This window comes from Acomys minous (assembly GCF_964271855.1).
Source record: "Acomys minous genome assembly, chromosome: 19".
NCBI classification, from domain to species: domain Eukaryota; kingdom Metazoa; phylum Chordata; class Mammalia; order Rodentia; family Muridae; genus Acomys; species Acomys minous.
Window position 1 is genome coordinate 34,635,089 of NC_140499.1, and position 22,434 is coordinate 34,657,522.

Here is a 22,434-nt window from a genome sequence, read left to right on the forward strand (position 1 = left end):
AAAGATTCCCTAGCATAATAGGAACGAGAAGATGAGCAGTTCACTTGGTTACCTTATGGTGGTCCAGACAAGGAGTAGAAAGGAAGGCTAGGAGGAGACAGAGTTTATTGAGATAGAAGAGAGAGTAGGGAGGACAGCAGGGGACTGAGTTGAGAGAGTACAGTGTGTATGTGGAGCTCCTGGGCTGAATCCCAAGCTAGGTACGAACTATTTTGACATCAATGAGATCTGTTAAGGAATTTTACACAGAAAGTAACATGATCAGGCATTTTGTCTTTCCCCCAGCATATGTTAACTATATATTATAATATTATATATGTTAATTATATATGTTAATTATGTATAATAGTAAGTTTCATTATGATATTTTCATTTGTGTTTATTAAATGTTTTGATCATATTCATTTACTATTATTCTCTCTTGTTCCCCTCCCACTCTTACTTGTTGAGACATTTTATTTTATTTTATTTATTTTATTTTATTTTTTGAGACATTTTTTTATGTGTAATTTTGCCTTCCTTTTACAAGAAGTTGATACTAGAAAGAAGACATTTTTGCTATTTCAATGATGATTATAGACCTTGAAGAAATCAGTGTCTTATCAGCAAAGTGTTAAGAAACATTGTTAATATCATGGTTTTGTTTGTTTTTTAGGGTACTGATAATCTTGAAACATCCACACATTAAAACATGTAAATATATATAGCCACATTTATATAATCAAAAGAGCAACACATTTTGAGATAATTTTGTTCACTAATATATGAGGACTTCTGGCTGGGCATTGGTTTTTCAAGACAGGGTTTTTCTGTGTAGCCTTGACTGTCCTGGACTCTTGTAGACCAGGCTAGCCATGAACTCAGCGATTTGCCTGCCTCCGCCTCTCAAGTACTGGGATTAAAAGTGTGCGCCACCACCGCCTGGCTTGGGTAAAAGAATTTGATCTAGATTAACTTCTAAGGAAGTTAAAAGTGTGTTAATGTATTATTACTTAAGTGTTGTATAGTTTAAGTTCAGCTTCTAATGATTGAATTATCCACTTAAACTTTGCAGAGGGAATGAGTTCCACTGGGAAAGAATTCTACTGAACGGATGAGAGATGAATATTTCTGAGTGAAGCCCTGAGAGAGAAAGCAGACATTGAATTGACTTTTTCCCATATAAAACACCTCATTAATGTTGAAGATTATCTGGTTACTGCTCTTGTAATTTCCATTTTGACCTTTAGAAAGAAAGAGCTATTTACTCATAAATTATAAATGCTAATTGCTTCATTTTTGAAAAATTGATAATCACCTAACAGAATTAAGCACTTAGGAATTGGGAAGATGGCATAGTGGGTAACAGCACTTGCCCTGCAACATGAGGCCCTGAGTCTGAATTTATAGCATCCATGTAAAAAGCTGGGCAAGGCTGTGAATAGCAAGTGGATCCTGAGAGCCTGCTGGCTGGCCATTGTGTTGAAAAGGCAAACTTTTGCTTCAGTGAGAGACCCTGTCTCAAGGCATTAAGTCACAGAGTGACAGATGAAGACATTCTATATCCTCTGCTGGCCTCCTCACATGTGTGCACATGTCACATACCAGCACACTCACATGCATGTATCACATACAGTGTCCCCCATATACATTGCTACATTTAAAATGTAGCAATTCTGTGTCATTTTGCATATATTCAATGTTGTGTGCCACCACTTTTGTTTAGTTTTGGAATGTTATCATCACTTCAAAATAAAAATCCTATACCATTAGAAGTTACTTATCTTTATTTCCTAATACTCTTAGCCATACTAACTACTACTTACTTTCTCTCTCTATGTATTTACTTACTCTGGGTATTTAATATGCAATCAAATGTTATATGATTGTTTATGCCTAGCTTCCTTCCCTTAGGGACATGTAATAACATATACCAGTAGTTTTTACTACTGTATAATATTCCTTTACAAACACAACTTATTCAGTTGTTGATGGATGTTTGGATTGTTTCAACTCTTTAACCTCTTGCATTTAGTGTTTGTTATGAGGCTTTCTTTGAGTACCAGTTTTCATTTCTTTAGATATATCCCAAGAGTGGAACTGCTTATGTCTAGGTTTTTGAGAACCTACTTTACTGTTTTTCACAGTGTCTAAAATATTCTATATTTACATTGGCAATGTGTGAGGTTGCTAATTGCTTCACATTTTTGTAACACTTCTTGTTTCTCTCTTTAAATCTTTTTGGTGTATGTATGTCTGTAGTTTATGTCTGTGCATGTGTGTGTGTGTGTGTGTGTGTGTGTGTGTGTGTGCGCGCGCACATATGTGTGTGAGCGTGCCTTCCTTAGTCTCTTTCTACATTAATTTTTAAGACAGTCTCTCACTAACAAGTTGGGCAGTAAATTCCAGGGTCTTCCTCTTCCTGTCTCCTCTGTACTGGGGTGACAGTTGTGCACTACCATGACTAACTTTGTTAGTGCTGTGTATCTGAACTTAGATCCTCATATTTGTATAGCAAGCACTTTACCTACTGAGCCTTCTCCAGCTTCCTGTTTTCCAGCTTTAAAAAAAAAATAGTATTGGGGGGTGGAGAGATGGCTCAGAGGTTAAGAGCACTGGCTGCTCTTCCAAAGGTCTTGAGTTCAATTCCCAGCAACCACATGGTGGCTCACAACCATCTATAATGTGATATGATGCCCTTTTCTGACATGCAGGCAGAGCACTGTATACATAATAAATAAATAAGTGTGTTTTTAATTAAAAAAAATAGTATTGGTACTCTCATGAGAATGAAGTGGTCCCTACTCGTGGTGGTTTTTGTTGTTTGTTGTTGGTTTGGTTTGGTGTGATTTGTTTGTTTGGCACAAGGTCTCACTATGCCTGGAACTTTTCTATGTACACCAGGTTGGCCTTGATATTATAAAGATTTGTCAGCTTCCCAAGTGCTGAAATTAAAGGTATGTCCCACTATGCCCAGCCCTACTCATGGTTTTGACTTGTGTTATCCCGAAATGAATGACTTTGCACATTTTTTCATACACTTGTTTCTTTTCATTTGCATATTTTCTTGAAGACTTGTCTATTTTCTTTGCCTCTTAAATATCTTTTCAATACTGTTTTTCTTTTGTTTTTTTGAACTGGGATTTCTCTGTGGAACAGCCCTGGCTCTCCTGGAACTCTGCTTGTAGACCTGGCTGGCCTCAAGGTCACAAAGATTCTTCTGCCTCTGCCTCCCAAGTGCTGGGGTTAAAGGTTTGTGCTACCACGCCTGGCTTTTAATATTTAATTGTTTTAAAAGTAGTTTATATGGCCGGGTGGTAGTGGCACACATCTTTCATCCCAGCACTCTGGAGGCAGAGGCAGGTGGATCTCTGAGTTTGATGCCAGCTTGGTAGGTACGTGGGCTTATGCCCCTGCTCGGCTCTGTTGCTTTCCTCTGTAGACCTGCTTACAGAAGCATCATACAGTTCTCATAATTGTAGCTTCCTGGAAAGGAAAGCTTGAAACCCAAAAAACAGTGGGGCTAGAAAAATATACCATTCCAAGGCACAGCTCACTAACCTACATCTCACCAGGCTCCTCCTCCTAAAAGTTCCACCACCTCCCAATCTGGCAGTACCAGCTGTGACCAGCCTTTCACAATGCAGAGTACTAACCATCCCAGCAAGCTGCCACAGTCCACGCCTTTAACACATGAGCCAGGGAGGGACACTTCATACTCAAACTTACATTTTGTCCCTGGCTCCCCCACAGTCACATGCCCACCTCATAGTACAAACTGTATTTAGTCATCTCCGGGAGTCTTGAAAGTTCACTGGTTCCAGTATTGCTCTATAGCCTGAGTCTAGAGTCTCCTCTGAGCCCCAAGCCAGACTGTTAGCTGTGAGCTCCACTAAAGTGAAAGTGTGACTATAGGGGCAACTAAAGTTACTGTGGTACAAAGTGGACACTTCCATTCCAAAGGGGGTGTGGATAGAGACATGGAGAGCTGGGACTGCAGCATGACTGAACCCTGTAGTTCCCTATCAGGCTTCTGAACACATGGCACGAGCCTTCAAGGGCTGGGACAACACTGCCTCAAAGCTTTGTTGGTTACCTGCCCTGTGGATTCTTTGCTAAGCCAGCTCCACTTGCTGCCTGGCCTGGTTGATGGTCCATCTTCCTGGAATCTCTCACTTCCTGGCCTTTCCATTGCATCTTCCACTTCACTCTCATGGCCTCATACATTTCTGTCTTGGTGTTTGCCTTCTGGGACTTTGACTCTGTTAAACATGCCTGGCTTTCCAGGTTTTCTTTAAAATCTGGGTGTGATGTCACACACCTTTAGTCCCAGAATTTGGGAGGCAAAGGCAGGTGGATCTCAGAGTTCGAGGCCAGCCTGGTCTACAAAGAGAGTTCCAGGAGAGCTAAGGCTACACAAAGAAACCCTGTCTGGAAAAACCAAACCAAACCAACCAACCAACCAACCAACCCCCAAAACCCACAAACAGATAACCAACCAACATCCACCTCCCAAAGTCCTGCAACACATGGGTGATTCCATTGTCTGGCACTTTAGGCAGTAGCTTGGCCTCCTTAGACCATGGCTGCAGTTACCACAGATTTCTGGGTGCTGAACCCATGAATCAGTTCCCCAGGTGGCCTTAGGCAAGCAGGTCACCCAGAGATCTCTTCTTCAAGCATAGGCTTTCGAATGAATTCCTTTTACATGATGATCCTGGGATGGGTGGCCGGATGGCAACACCTGAGATGCCTCATGTTATCTTATTATTAGGTGCAGCTTCTTTCTGCTTGGGACAATATTTCCTTGGCTTCACTTTTGAGACACCTCTTTTCTGGCCAAACTGCAAGTTTTTCAAATCTCTCAGTTTTAACCTCTTGTTCCTAATTTTCACTATCAACTGAGTAAGCAGAAAGTAATAGTACTCTTCCTATGCTGGGCTGTGTGAAAATTTTCTCTTCCAGGTCAGTTAATTTGTCACCTTTAAATTAAGCAACACACCGAGTCTCACCCAAAGCTTGGACAAAATGTTGATGAGTTCCTTGTCAGAATATTACACACATCCACTTTCCAGGAGATTTGTCTTTCCTACCTGGGATCCCATGAACAATTTTTATTGTGTGCATGTGTGTTGACATTCTGCATGGCAAAAAGAAGCCAAGTCCTGCTGTTTGTTAGCTTTTTCATCCCTTAGCTGTGGAGCTGTGGTAGCAGTGATTGAAAACTGCGGGCAGGTGGCTGTGGCAGCAGGCAATAGCCTCTAGTGTTGCAGCTCTCACTCAGGTCTTGGGTAGCAGGGCCTAGGAAGTGAGGATTCCTTAATGACTTCTCACAAATGCTACACATTCTGAAAAGGTTCCTGGTGATTTCTGCATACCAGTATTTCCTAGCCTGTCCCAGAGACTGTGGCTGTGGCCTGCTTTCCTCACAGCTTTGGATCAGCCCTGTCTGGACAACTTACTGAAATTATCTGTTGCCTAATTGTTCTCCACCATACTCAATTGAGGACTGGATCCTAGCTTTGGAGAAGCTTCCCTCTGCTATGTTTATCCTTTGGGGCATCTCAGTCTTCATCTCGCATCATGGCTTATGTATTTACTTAGTTTTTGAGACAGGGTCTCACAGGTATCCCTGGCTGGCCTGGAACTTGCTTTGTAGACCAGGCTGGCTATGAACTCACAGAGATCCTTCTGCATTTTCCTCCTGGGTGTCAGGATTAAAGGCCATTTCTGGCCATCTTTTTCATAAAATATTAAAGAAAGATATTTGTCTTGTTGTTGATCAAGCTTGAAGATATTGAATGTGTACTTTGATAAGACCTGACATTTAGATAGCTATGAAACACAATATGAGTTTGACAGATATGTTCATTATTCTCAACCATTTTCTCAAGCCTGATAGGATTCACACTCTCCTGTCTCTGTACATATGTATCTTTACAGACCATAATTTAGTGTATTGTATGGCTTTTGTATCCTTATATAACTCCCTGCTGGTACAAAATTGGTACCTGGAGTAGTTCCAGAAGACCTAAAAATTTGAGGGTTTTTTTGTTTGTTTTTTCTTTTTTGATTTACCTTTGTGTCTGAGTACAGGGCTGCGCTATTTGCTAGTTGGACTTGAGATGCTGGCAAACATGGCATCACAATAACTAAGCTATGGACTGTAGTTGATTTAGATGTATCATCTATTGATGCATGTGCCTGCTGCTTTTGAACTTCATGGCAATCATACTTATGGTTAGAACTACTGTATGGGATGGGATAATGTGGGAATAGAGCTGGCAAAGTGGCTCAGCAATTGTGCACTTACAGAGGACCTAGGTTTAGCTCCTAGTACCCATTACTCACCCATATAGTAGCTTATGACTGCCAGTGTATTAGTTACTTTCTGTTGCTATGGTACAACAGGAAGAGTTTATCTGTCTTATGATTCCAGAGGGGTGAGAATCTAGTGTGGCAAGAATGCATAGCTGCAGGCAGCAGCTGAGAGCTCAGATCTTCAACTGCAGATATGAAGCAGAGAGGACAAACGAAGTGACAAAAGGCTTTTATCTCAAAGCCTGTATCCAGTGAGGAGCAAGGCTACCCCCTCTAGAACCTCCCCTATAGTGCTACCAAAATGCCCAAGACTGAGGGACCTAGCTCATTCAGCCCTCTCACAGCCTGTAACACAAGTTTCAGGTGTTATACCCACTTCTGGTTGTGGTGGGCAGCACCAGCATGCTCATGGTGCACATACGTACATGCAAGCACTCACACATACACACCAAAGTAAGTAATTTAAAAAGATGGATATCTTGTGTGTAATTGAATGCTTATATTGAAAAATATTTAATTATTTTCCCATGATCTGCCCTTTTCTCTATTTTTAAAAATATTTATTTTTTGAAATATATTTATTTATTGATAATTTTATACATGTGTACAATCTTGATCACGTTCACCCCATGCCTCCCTCATAGTTTTCTTAGAACTCCCCCAATAGCTCCTTTTCCCTTCTTCATGTCCTCTCTTTCTGTAAACGCCACTAATATAATTAGTCTTGCCTGCCTGTGCCTAGGTGCAAGACCCCCATGGAGTATGGGCAACCTACCAGCAGCTACATACTTGAGTCATCATCAACATCAACATCACCACCATCACCACCACCACCACTACCACTACCATCATCTTATTATTATTATTTTGATTTTTATTTTGAGATAATGTCTATTATGTAGCCCTGGCTGTCCTGGGCCATCTCCCTATGTAGACCAGGATAAAGAGATGAACCTGCCTCTGTTTCTGAGTGCTGGGACTAAAGGTGGCATCATCTTGCTGGGCTATAAATCATTATTTTTTAATTGTACATTTTACTTCATAAGAAATAATTCTATCCCCTCCAAATATTGACTAGATTCGTGAACTAAACGCTTTGTTGCTTGTTCATTCAAATTATTTTCTATATTGTACAAAAATAGATCTTGAATAGGCAGGACCCACTTATTAAGGTGTTTCTGTAGTTTAGTCTTTAGAATATGCCACATAAATTAATAGGCTTTAGAAATTTTGCTCTGAAACATGTAAATAGGTGTAAAGGACCAACCAAAAATGATATAAAGACTCATCACCCAGAGTTAACATATTTACATATTCTTTTATTTTCATAATATTTAAAGATTTATTTTATATGTATATATGTGTGACAGAGTGTACATATGTGTACCACATGTGTGCAGGTACTTTGAAAGGTCAGAAGAGAGAAGCCAGAAGAGGGTTGTGAGCCACCTGACATGGATGCTGGGAGTCAAGTGTGGGTCTTCTGCAAGATGAACAACTTCTTTTAGCTGCTGAGCCATCTCTCCAGCTCCCATAGTATTCAATGTATGTATATTTTTAGTACATGCATGAGACAATTTTCACTTAAAGATCTCTTTGAGACAATATCTCACTATGTTGTCTAGGTTGGTCTTGAGTTCCACTGAGTAGCTGGGACTGTTATTCCAAACACCACACGCACCTTTAGTAGACACAGAGTTTCTATTTGTTTTTGGTGGTCCTGAGATTCAGTGCCTCTTTGAGGCTCATGGTAGGCAGGGGCTTTCCTACTGAGCCTTGAATAAGACAGGTTTAATGTAAAAGTCTTCAAACTTTTTAAAGAGCAAGGACGAGGTAGAGGTTTCATGGAAGTTACATAAAGAGAAGTGGTGTGCGCCAACATTTTTACACAGGTTAAGCATTTAATTTTTGTCAAGCTCTGTTTACAGACCTGTAAAATAAATATTGATGTCCTTGAGAAGCACACATTCTTTCAGCAAATAAGGATATTAAAAAATAAAAATAAGAATTAAAAATTATAGGAGGCAAAATCAAAAAACAAAAAAAAAATTATAGGAGGCAGTGAACATTTAAAAAGCAGGCGATTAAAGAAATGAGTCATGGTAGGTGTATAAACTAATTGAAACATCTGCCAAGGGTGAGTCTGGCATCTAGAAAGGAAAGTCAAGAACAGCTGTGAGGACACTGTAAAGCAGCAGGTTACAGGGCCTGGGCAGGAGCCAGCCATTCAGAGCACTTTTGGAGTTTTGTTCTCAGCACCCACATCCTGTGGCTGGTGACTCCCTGCAACTCTAGCTCCACAGGGATCTGATGCCTTTGGCCTCTGCAGGCACCTGTACGTGGGCACCTCTCCCCACATACACATAATTAAAGAAAAAATGTAAAGAAGTAACAAGTTGTAACGATGGCAATGATGTAACTTGATCTGGTGTGTGATTGTCTGCCGTCACTATCACGGCATGAAAGATTGCCTGTTTATATACCTAAACTCCCTGCAGATCATTGACTGTATTATTGTTTTCCATCTAAGAACTGTATAAAAATTAAAGAATGAGGGCTGGAGGTAGGGATGATGAATAAGATAATTTGCTCATTTTTCAATTGATCTTAGTACTGACATAGAAGTTCAGTCCCATGCCGGGTGGTGGTGATGCAGAGGCAGGTGGATCTCTGTGAGTTGGAGGACAGCTTATTCTACGGAGCAAGTTCCAGGACAGCTAAGGCTACACAGGGAAACCCAGTCTCAAAGGGGGGGGGTGGTATCAAAAAAGGGAAGTTCAGCCTAGTAAAATAGGGAAGCTGGGTGGCAGAACAACTCACTCGCCTGTGTTCCATTTTAAAGGTCGCAGAGGGGACTAGACAGACAAATACTTGTACCAGATCCTTAACCCAGAACTTAGCATAACATCAGGTATTCTTTCAATGTGTAGTGATAGGATTGACATTTGTGTGAAAAATATCAAACGTTCTGTGAAACATTGTATGAAAAGTAAACATTCTTGTTTAGGAAACTGATACTTTGAAGTACACTGCATATTTTGATAACCAAGAAAACCAGAACTTTCTACCATGTTTCCCCAGTGTTCAGGGTTTCAATATTCATGAAAAAGTTTCATTGTCAATTGTTCATTTCTTGTTTTCTGTGTGGTTCATTGCTGGGGTTGACAGCCTGTCACACAGTTGACAATAGCAGCATTGAGAGAACCATGAAGTGTGTTTTGTTAGCATTTCTATGCCCGCATCTTCTTCTTGTCTACTTTGACCTATACATTGTCCTTTGACTTGTAAGAAGTTTGTGAATAATTATAGAGGATGCCACTTTTCAGTCTTGATCAAGTGTGTCAGACTCATAACTTATATTTACTATTTAATATAAAATTAACGAAAAATGTCAAGACCTAAACATAGAAGTTGATATATAAAGGAATCAGGGAAACCTGGGTTTCTTACATAGGATGCTAAAAGCACAGATAACAAAATAAAAATTAGGTGAGTTGGATTCCATGAAAATCAAGTGTTTGAGCATTGAAGGACTTTTCTACTTTTTATATAGTAGAAAGATAATGCACCAGATGGTAGAAAAATACTTTTAGTCATATACTAGGTTAGATTTGATATTCAAAGTGTGTCAACACCCCCGTAGTTCAACAACAACAACAAAGTTTGATTAAAAATGAGATGAGTAGAGATTTCTCCAGAGAAAGTGTGTGAAGATGAAGTACAAGAAGAGCTACCCAGCATTGCTAATTAATAGAGGACACACACATCAGAACCTCGGCCTTGTACCCTTTATGATGGCTGTGTCCAAAGTAGCAGGTGTTGACAACAATGAGAAGACATGGGAATCCTTTTGCATTACTTGTGGGACTCCATGTTTCAGTGTCTATGGAAAGTGGTTTAGTACTAAAAAAAATCAGAAGTAACTTGTGGTCGTGCAGTTCCGCTTCTGGCATGTACCTGGTTAGATCCTGTAATGTACTGTAAAGAGACTGAAAGCAGAAAGAGAACAGAGTCTGACCTCAACACATGATTGTGTTTATTAGCAACACAGCAGAGGCGACCCTCTCTCCCATGGGAATGCAGGGGTCTGCAAAGGGAAAAAACTGGCTGGAACCCTTGATGGGGGCGGTGAGGGGTTTTGGAATGAGGAACCTGATGTAACTGTGGGGCCTCTGTGCGGCTCTGTGGGCTTTCCTTTCTGGAATTGTTTGTGTCAGGAAGGACAGACTATCATGGGAGACATGCTACCTCAGCAAGCATTCTGTCCGGGCTGAGCAGTAAGGAACAAAGGCAGCTGTGATCGCATGGGAATTCTATTTTTACAACTGCGGCAGGCAATCTATCCTACCCAGAAAACTGAAAGAAGGAACACAAGTAAATGTTGCTTAACAAGACAAGAAGTGGAAGCAATTTAAAGTTTACTGATGGATGAGTAAGTAGATAAGGTGTAGTTTGTATACGCCATGGAGCTCCATTTAGCCTGAAAAGGAAGTGGACTTTGTACTTCTACAGCACAGTTTGGTCTATGTTAGTGAACAGAGCCATTCACAAAAGACTTGCTGAGTGATTCCACTTTTGTTACCCTAAGTTGTCAAATTCTGAGACAAAGAGTAGAATAAGTGTTGTTAAGGGCTACAGGTTTCATTTTGTTAGGATAAGAAGGTTCTAGCAATACATACATGGTGGTGATTAAGTGCATGAGAGTAAAAATATAGTCACTGAACTCTGTTTAAAATGATAAGCTTTATGCATATCATATTACATTAAAAAACAAGACTGATGGGCTTCTGGGAGATCTCTCTGTCACCCACAAGCACGTCCACTATGGCATTTGTTCACTGAGCTTCTCCTAAAGTGGCTTGGTTTTGTCAAGTAGACGGACAGTTAAAGTCAACCATGACAGCTATATTGGCCTTTTTGCATGCAAACTATCCTTTTATTGTTGGTTTGATGAAACTGTGTTGTATGGAGTGTTTCTCATTATTTTTAAATATTTTATTCTCATTGCTTCAAATTAAAAAGTGTATGTGTATTTGTTTGAGTGGTTTTTGAGACAAGGTCTCGATATATTTAGCCCTGGCTGGTCTGGAACATGTAGCCGTCATACCTCTGCCCCTGTAGTTCTGGGATTACAGGCACGAGCCCTTTATGCCTCAGTACTCTCTTTACTTTTAACAACCTTGTGCTGTTTTCCCATTCTGTTACTTTGTACTGCACTTGTTTTGTTTTCTATTAAGTTTTGGAGAAATTATGACTTTTAAGCAAGACACTCACTTTTGTCATGTCTTACAACTTTTTTTTTTCATTTCATCTAATTCCCATAAGTTTGAAGTTAGGGAGAAGATAACCATTCTAGGTTAGAATCAACTTAAGACATTCTGCAAGGATATTTCTTAGGCAAGATATAGTATAAACTGGACAGAAATAGAATGAGAGTTAGAAAACTCTTTGTATTATACCAGGAAGCTGATTTCCAATAAAATGTTTATCAATATTTATTAGAATTCTTTCAGAAAAAAATGAAGATTAGATTGTGATTACAAATGGTACTGGGGGCTTGAAAGATGGTCCAGTGGTTAAGAGTACTGCATGCTCTTCCAGAGCAGCTAAAATGCCAGCATCCACATGGTGACTCACAACTACCTGTAGCTCCCATTTCAGAGGGCCCAATGCCCTCTCTGGCCTTCACAGGCACCAGACACACACGTGGTGCTCAGATGTACATGCAGGCAAAAGATGTGGCGATGCGCACAACTTAAGAAAACTACCAGATTTTCTTGCACATTCTGTCTTGGAACTTCTTCCATTGACTAAGTATAACTTGGTGTAGCCATACTCAGTGAATACGGAACCCTTTAAGAAGACCATTAGGAAGAAGGAAAAAGGCAGGGAGGAAGAAAAGCATTTTTAAATCAATTTTCATGGTTCATTTTTATTTATTGTATGTATGTGTTGGTGTGTGCATGCTCTAGCATGTGTATGTAGGTCGGAGGGCAACTTACAAGAGTTAGTTCTCTGCTTCCATCATTGTGGGTCCTGCAGAGGCAACTCAGATTACCAGGCTTGGCAGCAAGTGTCTACCTGCTAAGCCATCTCTTGTGTCCTTGAAAAGTATTCTTTTTGAATAATAGCAACTTAAAAAAACAATACATTTTGTCATAGTATCATCTGCATTTGTGTCACTGCACACTGTTGCCATGCGTTTGTCTTCTCAGCTGCCTTTCCTGACTACTTCAACTGATTGCCTTCACGTTCTTCTTCTGCGCTCCATTACATGTATTTCATTACACTCTCTGTTTCCCACTGATCTCATCCTCCCCCTTCAAGTTTTGTGACTTACATGTGTGCATGCACATGTACACACACAGTTTCTGCATAAGAGAGAAAACATGCAATTTGCTTTTCTAAGTCTGACTTATTTCGCTTAATGAATTCCAATGGCATCCATTTTCTTAAATATGTCAGCACATCATTTTTGTTTATCACCTCATAAAGTTCCATTTTGTACATGGACCATATTTTCTCTGTCTATTGATGGGCATCTTGTCATATTCCGTTATCTGGTTTGAATGGTCTCGATATAAACATGAGTACACAAATTTTGGTAATGTTGACTTAGGCTGTTTCTCAGTCTGATGGTTATTTCTTTTGCTATTGGGATTCTGTTCTGAAGTCCTTGCCTTACGCCTACATCTTGAAGTATATACCTATATTTTCCTCTAACAGCTGAAAAGTTTCAGGTCTACATTAATCTTTCATCCATTTTGAATTGGGTTTTCAGAGAGAGAGAGAGAGAGAGAGAGAGAGAGAGAGAGAGAGAGAGAGAGAGAGAGAGAGAGAGATATCTGATTTGTTTTTGCCAGATGTGGAAATAGTTTTCCCTGCTCCATTTGTTGAAGAGGGGGCCATTTCTCCAATGTATGTTTTTGAGAGCTGAAGCCATGTGGGCTTATTTTGGGTTCCTCCATTCTGCTCCAGTGATTGCCTGTCAGTTTTTGTGCTAGATTCATCCTGGTTGTGTTATGATGCCTTTGTAATATAATTTAAAAAATGTTCAGCAATGCCTCCCGAGTGCTGGGAGTAAAGGTGTGCACTACCATGCCTGGCTTCAAATATGTCTTACTTTTAGTGTCAGCACATTTGTAATTAAAAAGAATATTTTTGGCTGTTAGGAATTAGTGTGGGAAATGATTTATTTTTGGGGAGGAAGCACCAGCCTTCATGGTTATTTCTTTTATATCTCCTAGGTGATTTTCAAGATGCTGCTCTCCATAGGGATGCTCATGCTGTCCGCCACGCAAGTCTATACCATCTTGACTGTGCAGCTCTTCGCCTTCCTGAACCTGCTGCCTGTAGAAGCGGACATTTTAGCAGTAAGTATGGTATAATTTATTTAGGTCTGAAAACATCCCTAATGCTGTAAAAAAGCCATGAATGAGGTGATGTTATAATGTGTTTCTAAACATGCCAAACTACACACAGTTATGTGAAAACTGGGTGTGTCTCATTTCTTCTTTGGCTGCTTAATAGACTATCCAGTGTAAATTTCATGTACATTAAGTATCTGATAAATGCTGTGTTCTTGAGACTCTGTGCTCGTACCTACATGCGTGTGTTTTATGCATAATCTTACTGGTTTTTTTTTATACCTAGTCTCTTTTATTTCCTTTCTGTTGTTGTTGTTGTTGTTGTTTTGTTTTTTGAGACAGTTCTTATTATAGTAACCCTAGCTATCCTGAAACCCAGTGTGTAGACCAGCATGGCCTAGAAATCCCCCGGCCTCTGCTTCCTGAGTGCTAGGATTATGGGAATATACCACCATACCTGACCACCTGATCCCCCCTTCTTTCTTTCTTGTGCAGCAAGAATCATGATGTTGTGAATACAACAATATTAAACATAGATATTAAACACAGACCTAGTGTTATGGTGTTAATTACAGTTGAACGACACCATTTTACTTGATTCCAGTCCGCCTTTGATCCCATTATTTGTATTTGTCCGAGATTGTATTTGATTACTTGATGGTCAGCAAGGTGAGCATCAGAGAAACAGGTAACAGGAAGTGGCATGGATGGACAGACTGTACATAATGGTAGTCAGGAGCGTTGGTAATAGAGTCACACACTGAGTTAAATTCTTGTTCATGTGGTCAGATGACCTTGGTAAATGACTTAGCATCTCAGTTCCTAGTTAATGACACTGAAAGTGAAAGTATAGATGCGTCTTGTCAGCCGATGGTTTAAGAACCAGGGCTCTGGTGCCAGACTGCCTTGGTTAGACTCCTGGTTCTTTTAACAGGGTAAGTTGTTTTTAGTGTTGTGTGTTCAGTATGCAAAATGAGGATATAGTCATAGTTTACATTATAGGGTTGTAAATTAATCAATACCTGTATTCCAAGCACTAATGGATGTCATAAGTACTGTTCAAGCTATAGGTTTTATTCCAAAAATTTAGCCATAAAAGTGAATTTAGTAATAAGTGATCAAGGAATATTTACTTGTAGATCGTTCCATTTCCTCATTTTCAAAGTACATATTTTAAAGTGCTGCTTTTATACACTTGTATTTTCCTTGTTCTTTCTACATTGATCTAAGTCAGTTTCTTCATCTTACATTGGTGTCTTTGGGAGGGGCTAAATAACCTTTTCAGGATTAATGCAGAGCTGATCCGGGTTGAATAACTGACAGTACTTTAGGAGATTCAATGTGAGTTATGTTAGTTTGGACACTGAGTGTCTAAAGTACTTTGTAAATCACTCTGTAAATATGAATTGCTGTTGCAATAGGAAGTCAATGTAGAAGAGTCCCCATGTGTATCTGGTGGCCCCAGGTATGATTCTGGCCTGGGTACCCAAGTCAACAGAAGTAATGATTATGGTTGTATTGTGAGAAGCAGAGGGGAAGCTGGGTTTATTAAGACGCTGCAGGAGCTGCAGTACTCCAGTCCTGTGCTGCCTGCTGTGCTCGCGTGACCTCTTGTTTGCTGCATCAGCTTTTACTCTTGGCAGTGGCATGAGCTGAGGGGGAGCCAAGAAATTTGGCAGCTGGCAGGTGTCCTGATTGAATGGTGCTTTTCTGTAGGAGAGAGAAAGATGAAGATTATGTTGCTAAACTGCAGTACTGCTTACCTCGTGCCTCTGGCAGATGATGCCAAACAGCGTTGTCCAGTGGATGATTGATTCAGGGTAGCATACCTGTCCACATGGATATGTGACCTCTACTTTGTGGCTTACTGGGTCTTTTTTTTTTTTTTTAAATCTATTTGTTTTTGCCGGGTGTGGGGGTGCACACCTTTAATCCCAGCACTTGGGAGGCAGAGGCAGGCAGATCACTGTGAGTTCAAGGCCAGCCTGGTCTACAAAGCAAGTCCAGGACAGCCAAGGCTACACAGAGAAATCCTGTCTTGAAAAACCAAAAAAAAAGAAAAAAACCTATTTATTTTTATTTTATGTGTATTTGTATTTGTGAGTGCCTGCATGTGTGAATGTGCACTGGTGCCCCTGGAGGCCAGAATAGGGTGTCAGATCCTCTTGAACTGTGTTATTGGTAGTTTCCAGTCACCATGTGGGTATTGCTCAGAATGGAGCCTGTGTGCTCTGCATGTGCTCCTCACCTCTGAGGCCCCTCTGAGGCCCCTGCAGCTGTTTCCGTGTTGTGATTAGTGCCATGTAACTCCCTTTATCAATGTGTTCTCTGTTTCCTCCTTATGACTTGTAGGTTGTGAACCACCATCTTAACTTCTACCACCTGTGTTGTAAAAGCTGCTGGCATACTGTCTATGCGTGCTTTCTTCTACTACTCTTGTGTCTTGGGTTTTCAGCGTAGCTGATTAGTCATTATTAAGTGATACAGCAGACTTACGTCACTGTTAGGTCAGTACTGTTAGCGTCTGTGAATTTCTTTTTGTGTGCGGTGTTGGGAATGGAACTCAGGGTTTCATGCGTGCTACGTAGGCTCTACCACTGAGCTCTATCCCTAGCCTTCCTATTCTTGTCCAAAAGCACACCCTCTCTTACTATAGTTGAAGACTCTTAAGTATTGTAGCACAAGAACCAATATCTGTATTAAAAATGGAAATTGTTTGCGTAACTCAGGCTATCGTGATGGAAGCAGTCCTTACCTTACAAGTCTGAGATCTGAATTCAATCCCTGAAATCCATATCAAAGTGAACATGGGAAACCATCTCCACAAGTTACCTCTGACAGCCATGTGTATGCCATGTCTTGTGTGTGCCATTCCCAGTAATAATAAATTAAATCCAAATACTTCAATAGCTTCAGTGTTCCTTCTTAAGTCAGTGGTTCTTGCCCTGTGAGTCATGACCCCTTTCTGGGGGAGATGTTGAATGACCCTTTCACAGGGGTCATCTAAGACCATCAGAGAAAACAGATATTTACATTAGGATCCTTGACAGTAGTGAAAGTACAGTTATAAAGTACAAACAAAAGTAATGTTATGGTTGGGGGGTCATATAATATGAGGAATTGTATTAAAGGGTCACAGCATTAGGGCGGTTGAGAACCTCGGCTTTAAGTGATCCTCTTATATAAAAATTGATAGTGTCTAAGAGTACGAGTTGAGCCAGGTGCACTGGCACACACCTTTAATCCCAGCACTTAGGGAGGCAGAGGCAGTCAGAGCTTTGTGTGTTTGAATCCAGCCTGGTCTGCAAAGTGAGTCCAGGATAGCCAGGGCTACACAAAGAAACCCTGTCTCAAAAAAAAAAAGTATGAGTTCATGTTTTTTTTTTCCTACAGGGGTAGGAAATCATCTTCCTTGCTAGGGTATTTGCTAGGGAGTTATTTCTACCCAGAAAACAGTAGATAATGTTATTCAATTACTGTTGGTGTTTAATAATACATCAAATTTGAGTGGTTTATATAAATTATATTTATTCTTGCTAGTTTAATGATTTAATTTATTCTTGTTAATTTTAATTTAAGATTGATGCTCTTTTTCTTATTTTGTGATAAGCTATAGTAGTAAATAAGAGTTACAGAAATGATAATTTATGTGATTTAATAAACTCTGAAAATATAACATATAAATTGATTTTAACTTGATTCTTTTACATTTTATATTTAGTATAATATTGAAAATGCATCTCAGACATTTGAGGACCTTCCAGCAAGATTTGGTTACAGATTACCAACTGAAGGCTTAAAGGTGAGACGATACTAATGTTGAGGCACATGGGATTTTACTAAGGTGCTTTTAATGGTCATTTACTGAGTGAAAACATTTCTTAGTATTTATTATAAACCCTGAAGTAGTCATTTGAAAAGGGTGACGTCATTTAAGCCAGGCATGATGCTGCATACCTGTAATCCTAGCCCTCAGGAGGGTATGACAGCAGGCCATGAATTTGCTGTAGATTGAGGCTAGATTAAGCTGTAGAGTGAGGTCCTATCTTAAAGAAAAAAAAAAAAAAAGGAAAAAACAATCCATGGTGGTGCATGCTTTTAATGCCAGCACTCAGAAAGCAGAGACAAGTTGATCTTTATGAGTTTGAAGCCAGCCTGGTCTACATAATAGTGAGGCCTTTTTCACAAAAACAAAAAATAAAAACCAAAACCAATTTTGAAGTGGTAAGAGTGAGGTGCTGGGTTGAGTCTGCAGTGTGCATATACTTATATACACATGAACATGAAGAAGAAAGTGAAATCACTTGTCATTGTATTAGCTGACACTAGGTATGTTCACATTTAGCACATGGCATTTCAGACCTGTTTCATAGGCTATATGTTATGTATGCATTTTTAGATATGTGTATATACATGTCTATGTAGATATTTATGTATATAATAATGAAGCTATATTTACACTTATAGAAACTTGCTGTTTGGTTCCTGCTCCCCTAATTGCACCTCTATATCAAGTTTTCTTACTGATAGGAAAAGACCTCCATTATTTTTAAGAATTTCTTGGCTTTCCAATATTGTGAAATACTGTGGGTTTTGAACATTTTAACTTTTTGAAGTATACATTTAGATTTTCTAGCTTATTACTAACACTGCTGTGTGATCTTCCTTTTTTTTTTTTTTTTTGAAACAGGGTCTTACTATGTAGCTTTGGATGGCCTAGAGCTTGCTATGTAGACCAGGCTAGTCTCAAGCTCACAGAGATCCTCATGCCTCTGCCTCCTGCACTATCAGTCCTTCCTTAATCAATGTTTTCATCCTGTTGTATTTATTTCTATGGGGTATATCTTCAAACAAAGAATTGCTTTCTTTGTGGTATACATGTTTTAAATTTTGGTACAGAGTTCAGGATGTCCTGCAGAAAGTTAAAGGTAATTTAAAATTCTATCAGTAATGTCTGAGACCATCCTTTTTTCTTCATTATTACATATATTTACTAGTTTACCAGAAGTATCAATAAGGTTAAACACCTTAGTTTTCTGTTTGTATAATACACACAAACACATATGTATGCACTCACACATGCATACACACCCTCACACATTGAGAGAGCTAGTTGGCTATAAATGCTGTATACCTATTTAAAAATTAACACGTTTGTATTTTGCCAGAGTTCTTTACATATTGGAAATATCAGTTGTTTTCCACATTATTTTTTTGAGTTTAAAGTTTCAGTAATTTTACTTCTGTGGTTAAAAATGGTTTTCTTCTTTCTCTAATGTAATAGTTTGAAATTCCTCAAAAGCAGTGTGAGGTTGTGTTGTACAAGCCAGAATGCACATATGTAGAATCTTCAGTTCTCAATCAGCATGGTGTGCAACTCTGCAATGGGCACATCCACTTTAGTTTTCTTTAAGAATTTAAATTATTAAAAAATATTGTCAATATCATGTGGTTATTGTTCATTGTAATGCATATTTAAACAGCATACTCAACATATTAGAAAAGGAAAAGCTTTCCTTTGTCTCTTCTATAGCTATACGTATGTATCAGTCAAACTCTCTTTTCAGAGTTAAGTATTACAAGCCTTTGGGTCCTTTCACATATGCAGCACTTTTTAGTTCTTTAAAAAACTTGCTACATTTATCTATCTATCATCTATCTATCTATCTATCTATCTATCTATCTATCTATCTATCTATCTATCTATCTAACTATCGTGTGTGTGTGTTTGCACATGTGTGAACCACAGTGTACATGGAGAGGCCTAAGGACAACTTTCAACAGTTACTTCTTTCTCTCCTTCCTGGAGGCAGGAATTGGAACATAGTCCATGGAAGAATTGCTTACTGGCTTGCTCTTCGTGGCTTGCTGAGTTTGCTTATATACTGCAGGAACACCTGCCCAAGGGTGGCATCAACCGCAGTGGGATGGGTCGCCTCACATGAATCACTAATTAAAACTTGGGTCCTCTCTCTGCAAGAACAGTATGTGCTCTTAACTATTGACTAGTCTGTGTCTTTTGATCGCGCATTAAGACCATCACTGACCTTCATCAGTGTTTGGTGTATAACTTCTTGAATGTGTTATCCTTTTCAGCACCCAATATTCCTTTCAGTGTCCTCTGTAGAATGGGCTTTGTAGCCATAAATTCTTTTAGTCTTTAAAAAAAAAAACATTTTGCTCTCAAAACGGTTTTAGTTTCTTTTCAATTATGACATAATTTTGCTGTGTATTGCAGTCAGGATTGGCAGATACAGTCTATCAGAACTAGAAATGTACCTTTTTAAGCCTTGATTTTTAGAGCTTTGGTTGAAAATTCAGCTCTAAGTCTGATGGGCCTGCATTTTTATATAACTTAGGTCTTGTCTCCGACAGCTCTTAGTGCATTTTCTTTGTTCTGTGTATTTGGTGTTTTGACTGTAATGTGAAGTAGAAAGCTTCTTTTTTTGTCCTATTTCATGTTCTATGTGCTTCTTGTCCCTAGATGGCCATCCTTCCTCTACTACTGTACTACACTCTACTCTTCCTACTCCACACTCCACTCCACTCTATCTTTCTACTCTAACCTACATTCTACTCTTTCTCATCCACTCTACTCCACTCTTTATACTTTACTCTTCACTACTCTACTCTCTCTATTCTTCTACTTTATTCTTTATAATTTGATGTTTCAGTGAGTTTTATTAGGGTTGCTGCAGGGTCCTGGGTGAGAGGTTATTTATAGGAACATGTGCATCTTACCAACAACTATATCAGTGGGGTAAAATTTGTCTCTCTTCTTGGGCAATCATTAAGTACTTGTGGGTATTAAGGAAGACATGTGGCCTCCTGGGCTTTTCTCCCCAGCCACCATTAATTGCCAATACCTGCCATTCTCCCTGTTAGGATGTTTACAGGCCTGATCTTGTGGAGGTCATATGCTGCTAATCATGAGCAGTGTGTGGCATCAACAGTGCAGTGTGGTATTGTGCTTCACAGTCAGTCTATCCCTCTTCTCTCTAGATCTTCTCTTCTTTCCTACTCCTCTAGTGTGATGTTTCCTGAGCCTTGGAGGAGCTTAATAGTCTCATTTGTGGCCACATAGTCGACTGTCCTTTATTCTCAGCACTTTGGCCATTTATAAATCTGTAGTAACTGTACCCAGGCTCCACAAATTAGTAAGACTGTTGGCAGCAGTAATAGCCAACAGAGCACTTCCTTGTACTGTTGGAGCTAGCCACTAGGAAGTTTCTAGTCCAGTTCCAACTTGATCCCTCAATGTCCTGTGACCCAAGTATGAGGCGCCTTCAGCAGTCTGGTGTGCAGCCAACAGCTGTGGCAGATTTCTGTATTGAATCAGAAGCCTCTCTGCCTAACCATTTATAGGGAGGCAGCATACTACTAGCAATGGCATTTTCATTTAATAACTGTGTTTCTGAGAGCAACTTTATCCATTTATTCAGGGTACTTCCACTTAAACTCTTTGTGTGTGTGTGTGTGTGTGTGTGTGTGTGTGTGTGTGTGTGTGTGTGTGTGTTTTATTTTAATTAGCTTACTCATTATCCTTCCCTCATGGCCTTTCCATATGTCCTTAGTTTTGGTTCAATACATTTCAGACTTTTACATAATATAATGAATATGCTGGTGTCATCAGCCACATAGGAAGGTAGAAGGAGACCAAGACAGAAGGAAGAGGAAGGATGTACTGGAATATTAATTTTCTTTTTTGAGACAGGGTTTCTCTGTGTAACAGCCCTGGCTATCATGGAGCTCTCTTTGTAGACGAGGCTGGCCTTCACACTCACAGAGATCTGTCTGCCTTTGCCTCCTGAGTGCTGGGATTAAAGGCATACAGCACCACACATGGCTTTAAATATTAATTTTAACAATCACACGTGAACTTTTACCATAGAAGTGGTGACTGTGGATATAGCTCCGTGGTAGAGCACTTGCCTCACTGTGTGGTCCCGGAAGGATAGGGGAGGAGGAGGGAGGAGGGAGGAGGGAGGAGGGAGGAGGGAGGAGGGAGGAGGGAGGGGACAAGGGGCGGAGAGAGGTAAGATATTATATTAACACAGTGCCATAATTATTAGATTGTTGGACAGAAGAATTAAGTCTAAAACTTAGTTCTGGTTTTGATTGGTATTTTGTGATAAGCTTACTAACATTGAAGAGCATGCCTTTGAAAAAGTGGCTATAGTTTATTATTTTCATCTTTGTCTTATGTTGTCTTACTGTAGTTGAAAGATAAGGCTCTTAATTTGATAGAACTTCTCTCTCATCTAATGCGGTTGTTTAGTGCTCTGATTTCCACAGAAGTTCTATTGTAGCTGTGTTCCACATAACTTAATAGTTGTGTTTTTCCCTTTCACTTGCTTCAAACATTTAAAGCTTTTGTGGTGAACTTGGGAGGAAGTGCTGTCAGGATGACTGCTAGATTCTGTGAATTGGAGTGGAGTCTGCTTTGGTGGGAACATAAACTAGTCTGACCCTTATGCAAACTTTCAGGGCTACTGGGTTATTCCTTTCTATTAATCCTTTGCTCCGTGTGGTAGTAGGCTCCTCATGTACATAGCCAGGTACTTGGGTGGACCCCTTTGTGCCAGTCTGGAGCACCCTCTTTCTACCTCCATTTGCTGCAATACTCTGTCCCACAAAATCGGGCATTCCAGTTCCAACCCTATTTCCTAGACTCTGAACTTTGACCCCTCAGCTCAATGACTACAGTCTCTAATGTGTTCCTCTGTATTGCACTGAGTTCTGAGATCTCTCTTGGCAGTAAATCAAG

General features: G+C 39.7%; 1 protein-coding gene across 2 annotated transcripts in view; it reads left to right on the forward strand.

Moving 5' to 3' along the window:
• Positions 1 to 22,434, forward strand: part of RNF13 (ring finger protein 13) — an 89,276-nt gene that overhangs the window by 5,761 nt on the left and 61,081 nt on the right. Inside the window, exons 2-4 of one of the 2 annotated variants that reach the window (XM_084769358.1) lie at positions 7,701 to 7,845; positions 13,548 to 13,673; positions 17,389 to 17,469. In XM_084769358.1, coding sequence (XP_084625484.1) covers positions 13,560 to 13,673; positions 17,389 to 17,469 — 195 coding nt within the window. In that variant the 5' untranslated portion in view covers positions 7,701 to 7,845; positions 13,548 to 13,559. The remainder of the gene's footprint in view (positions 1 to 7,700; positions 7,846 to 13,547; positions 13,674 to 17,388; positions 17,470 to 22,434) is intronic. The other variant, XM_084769357.1, reaches the window with a different exon arrangement.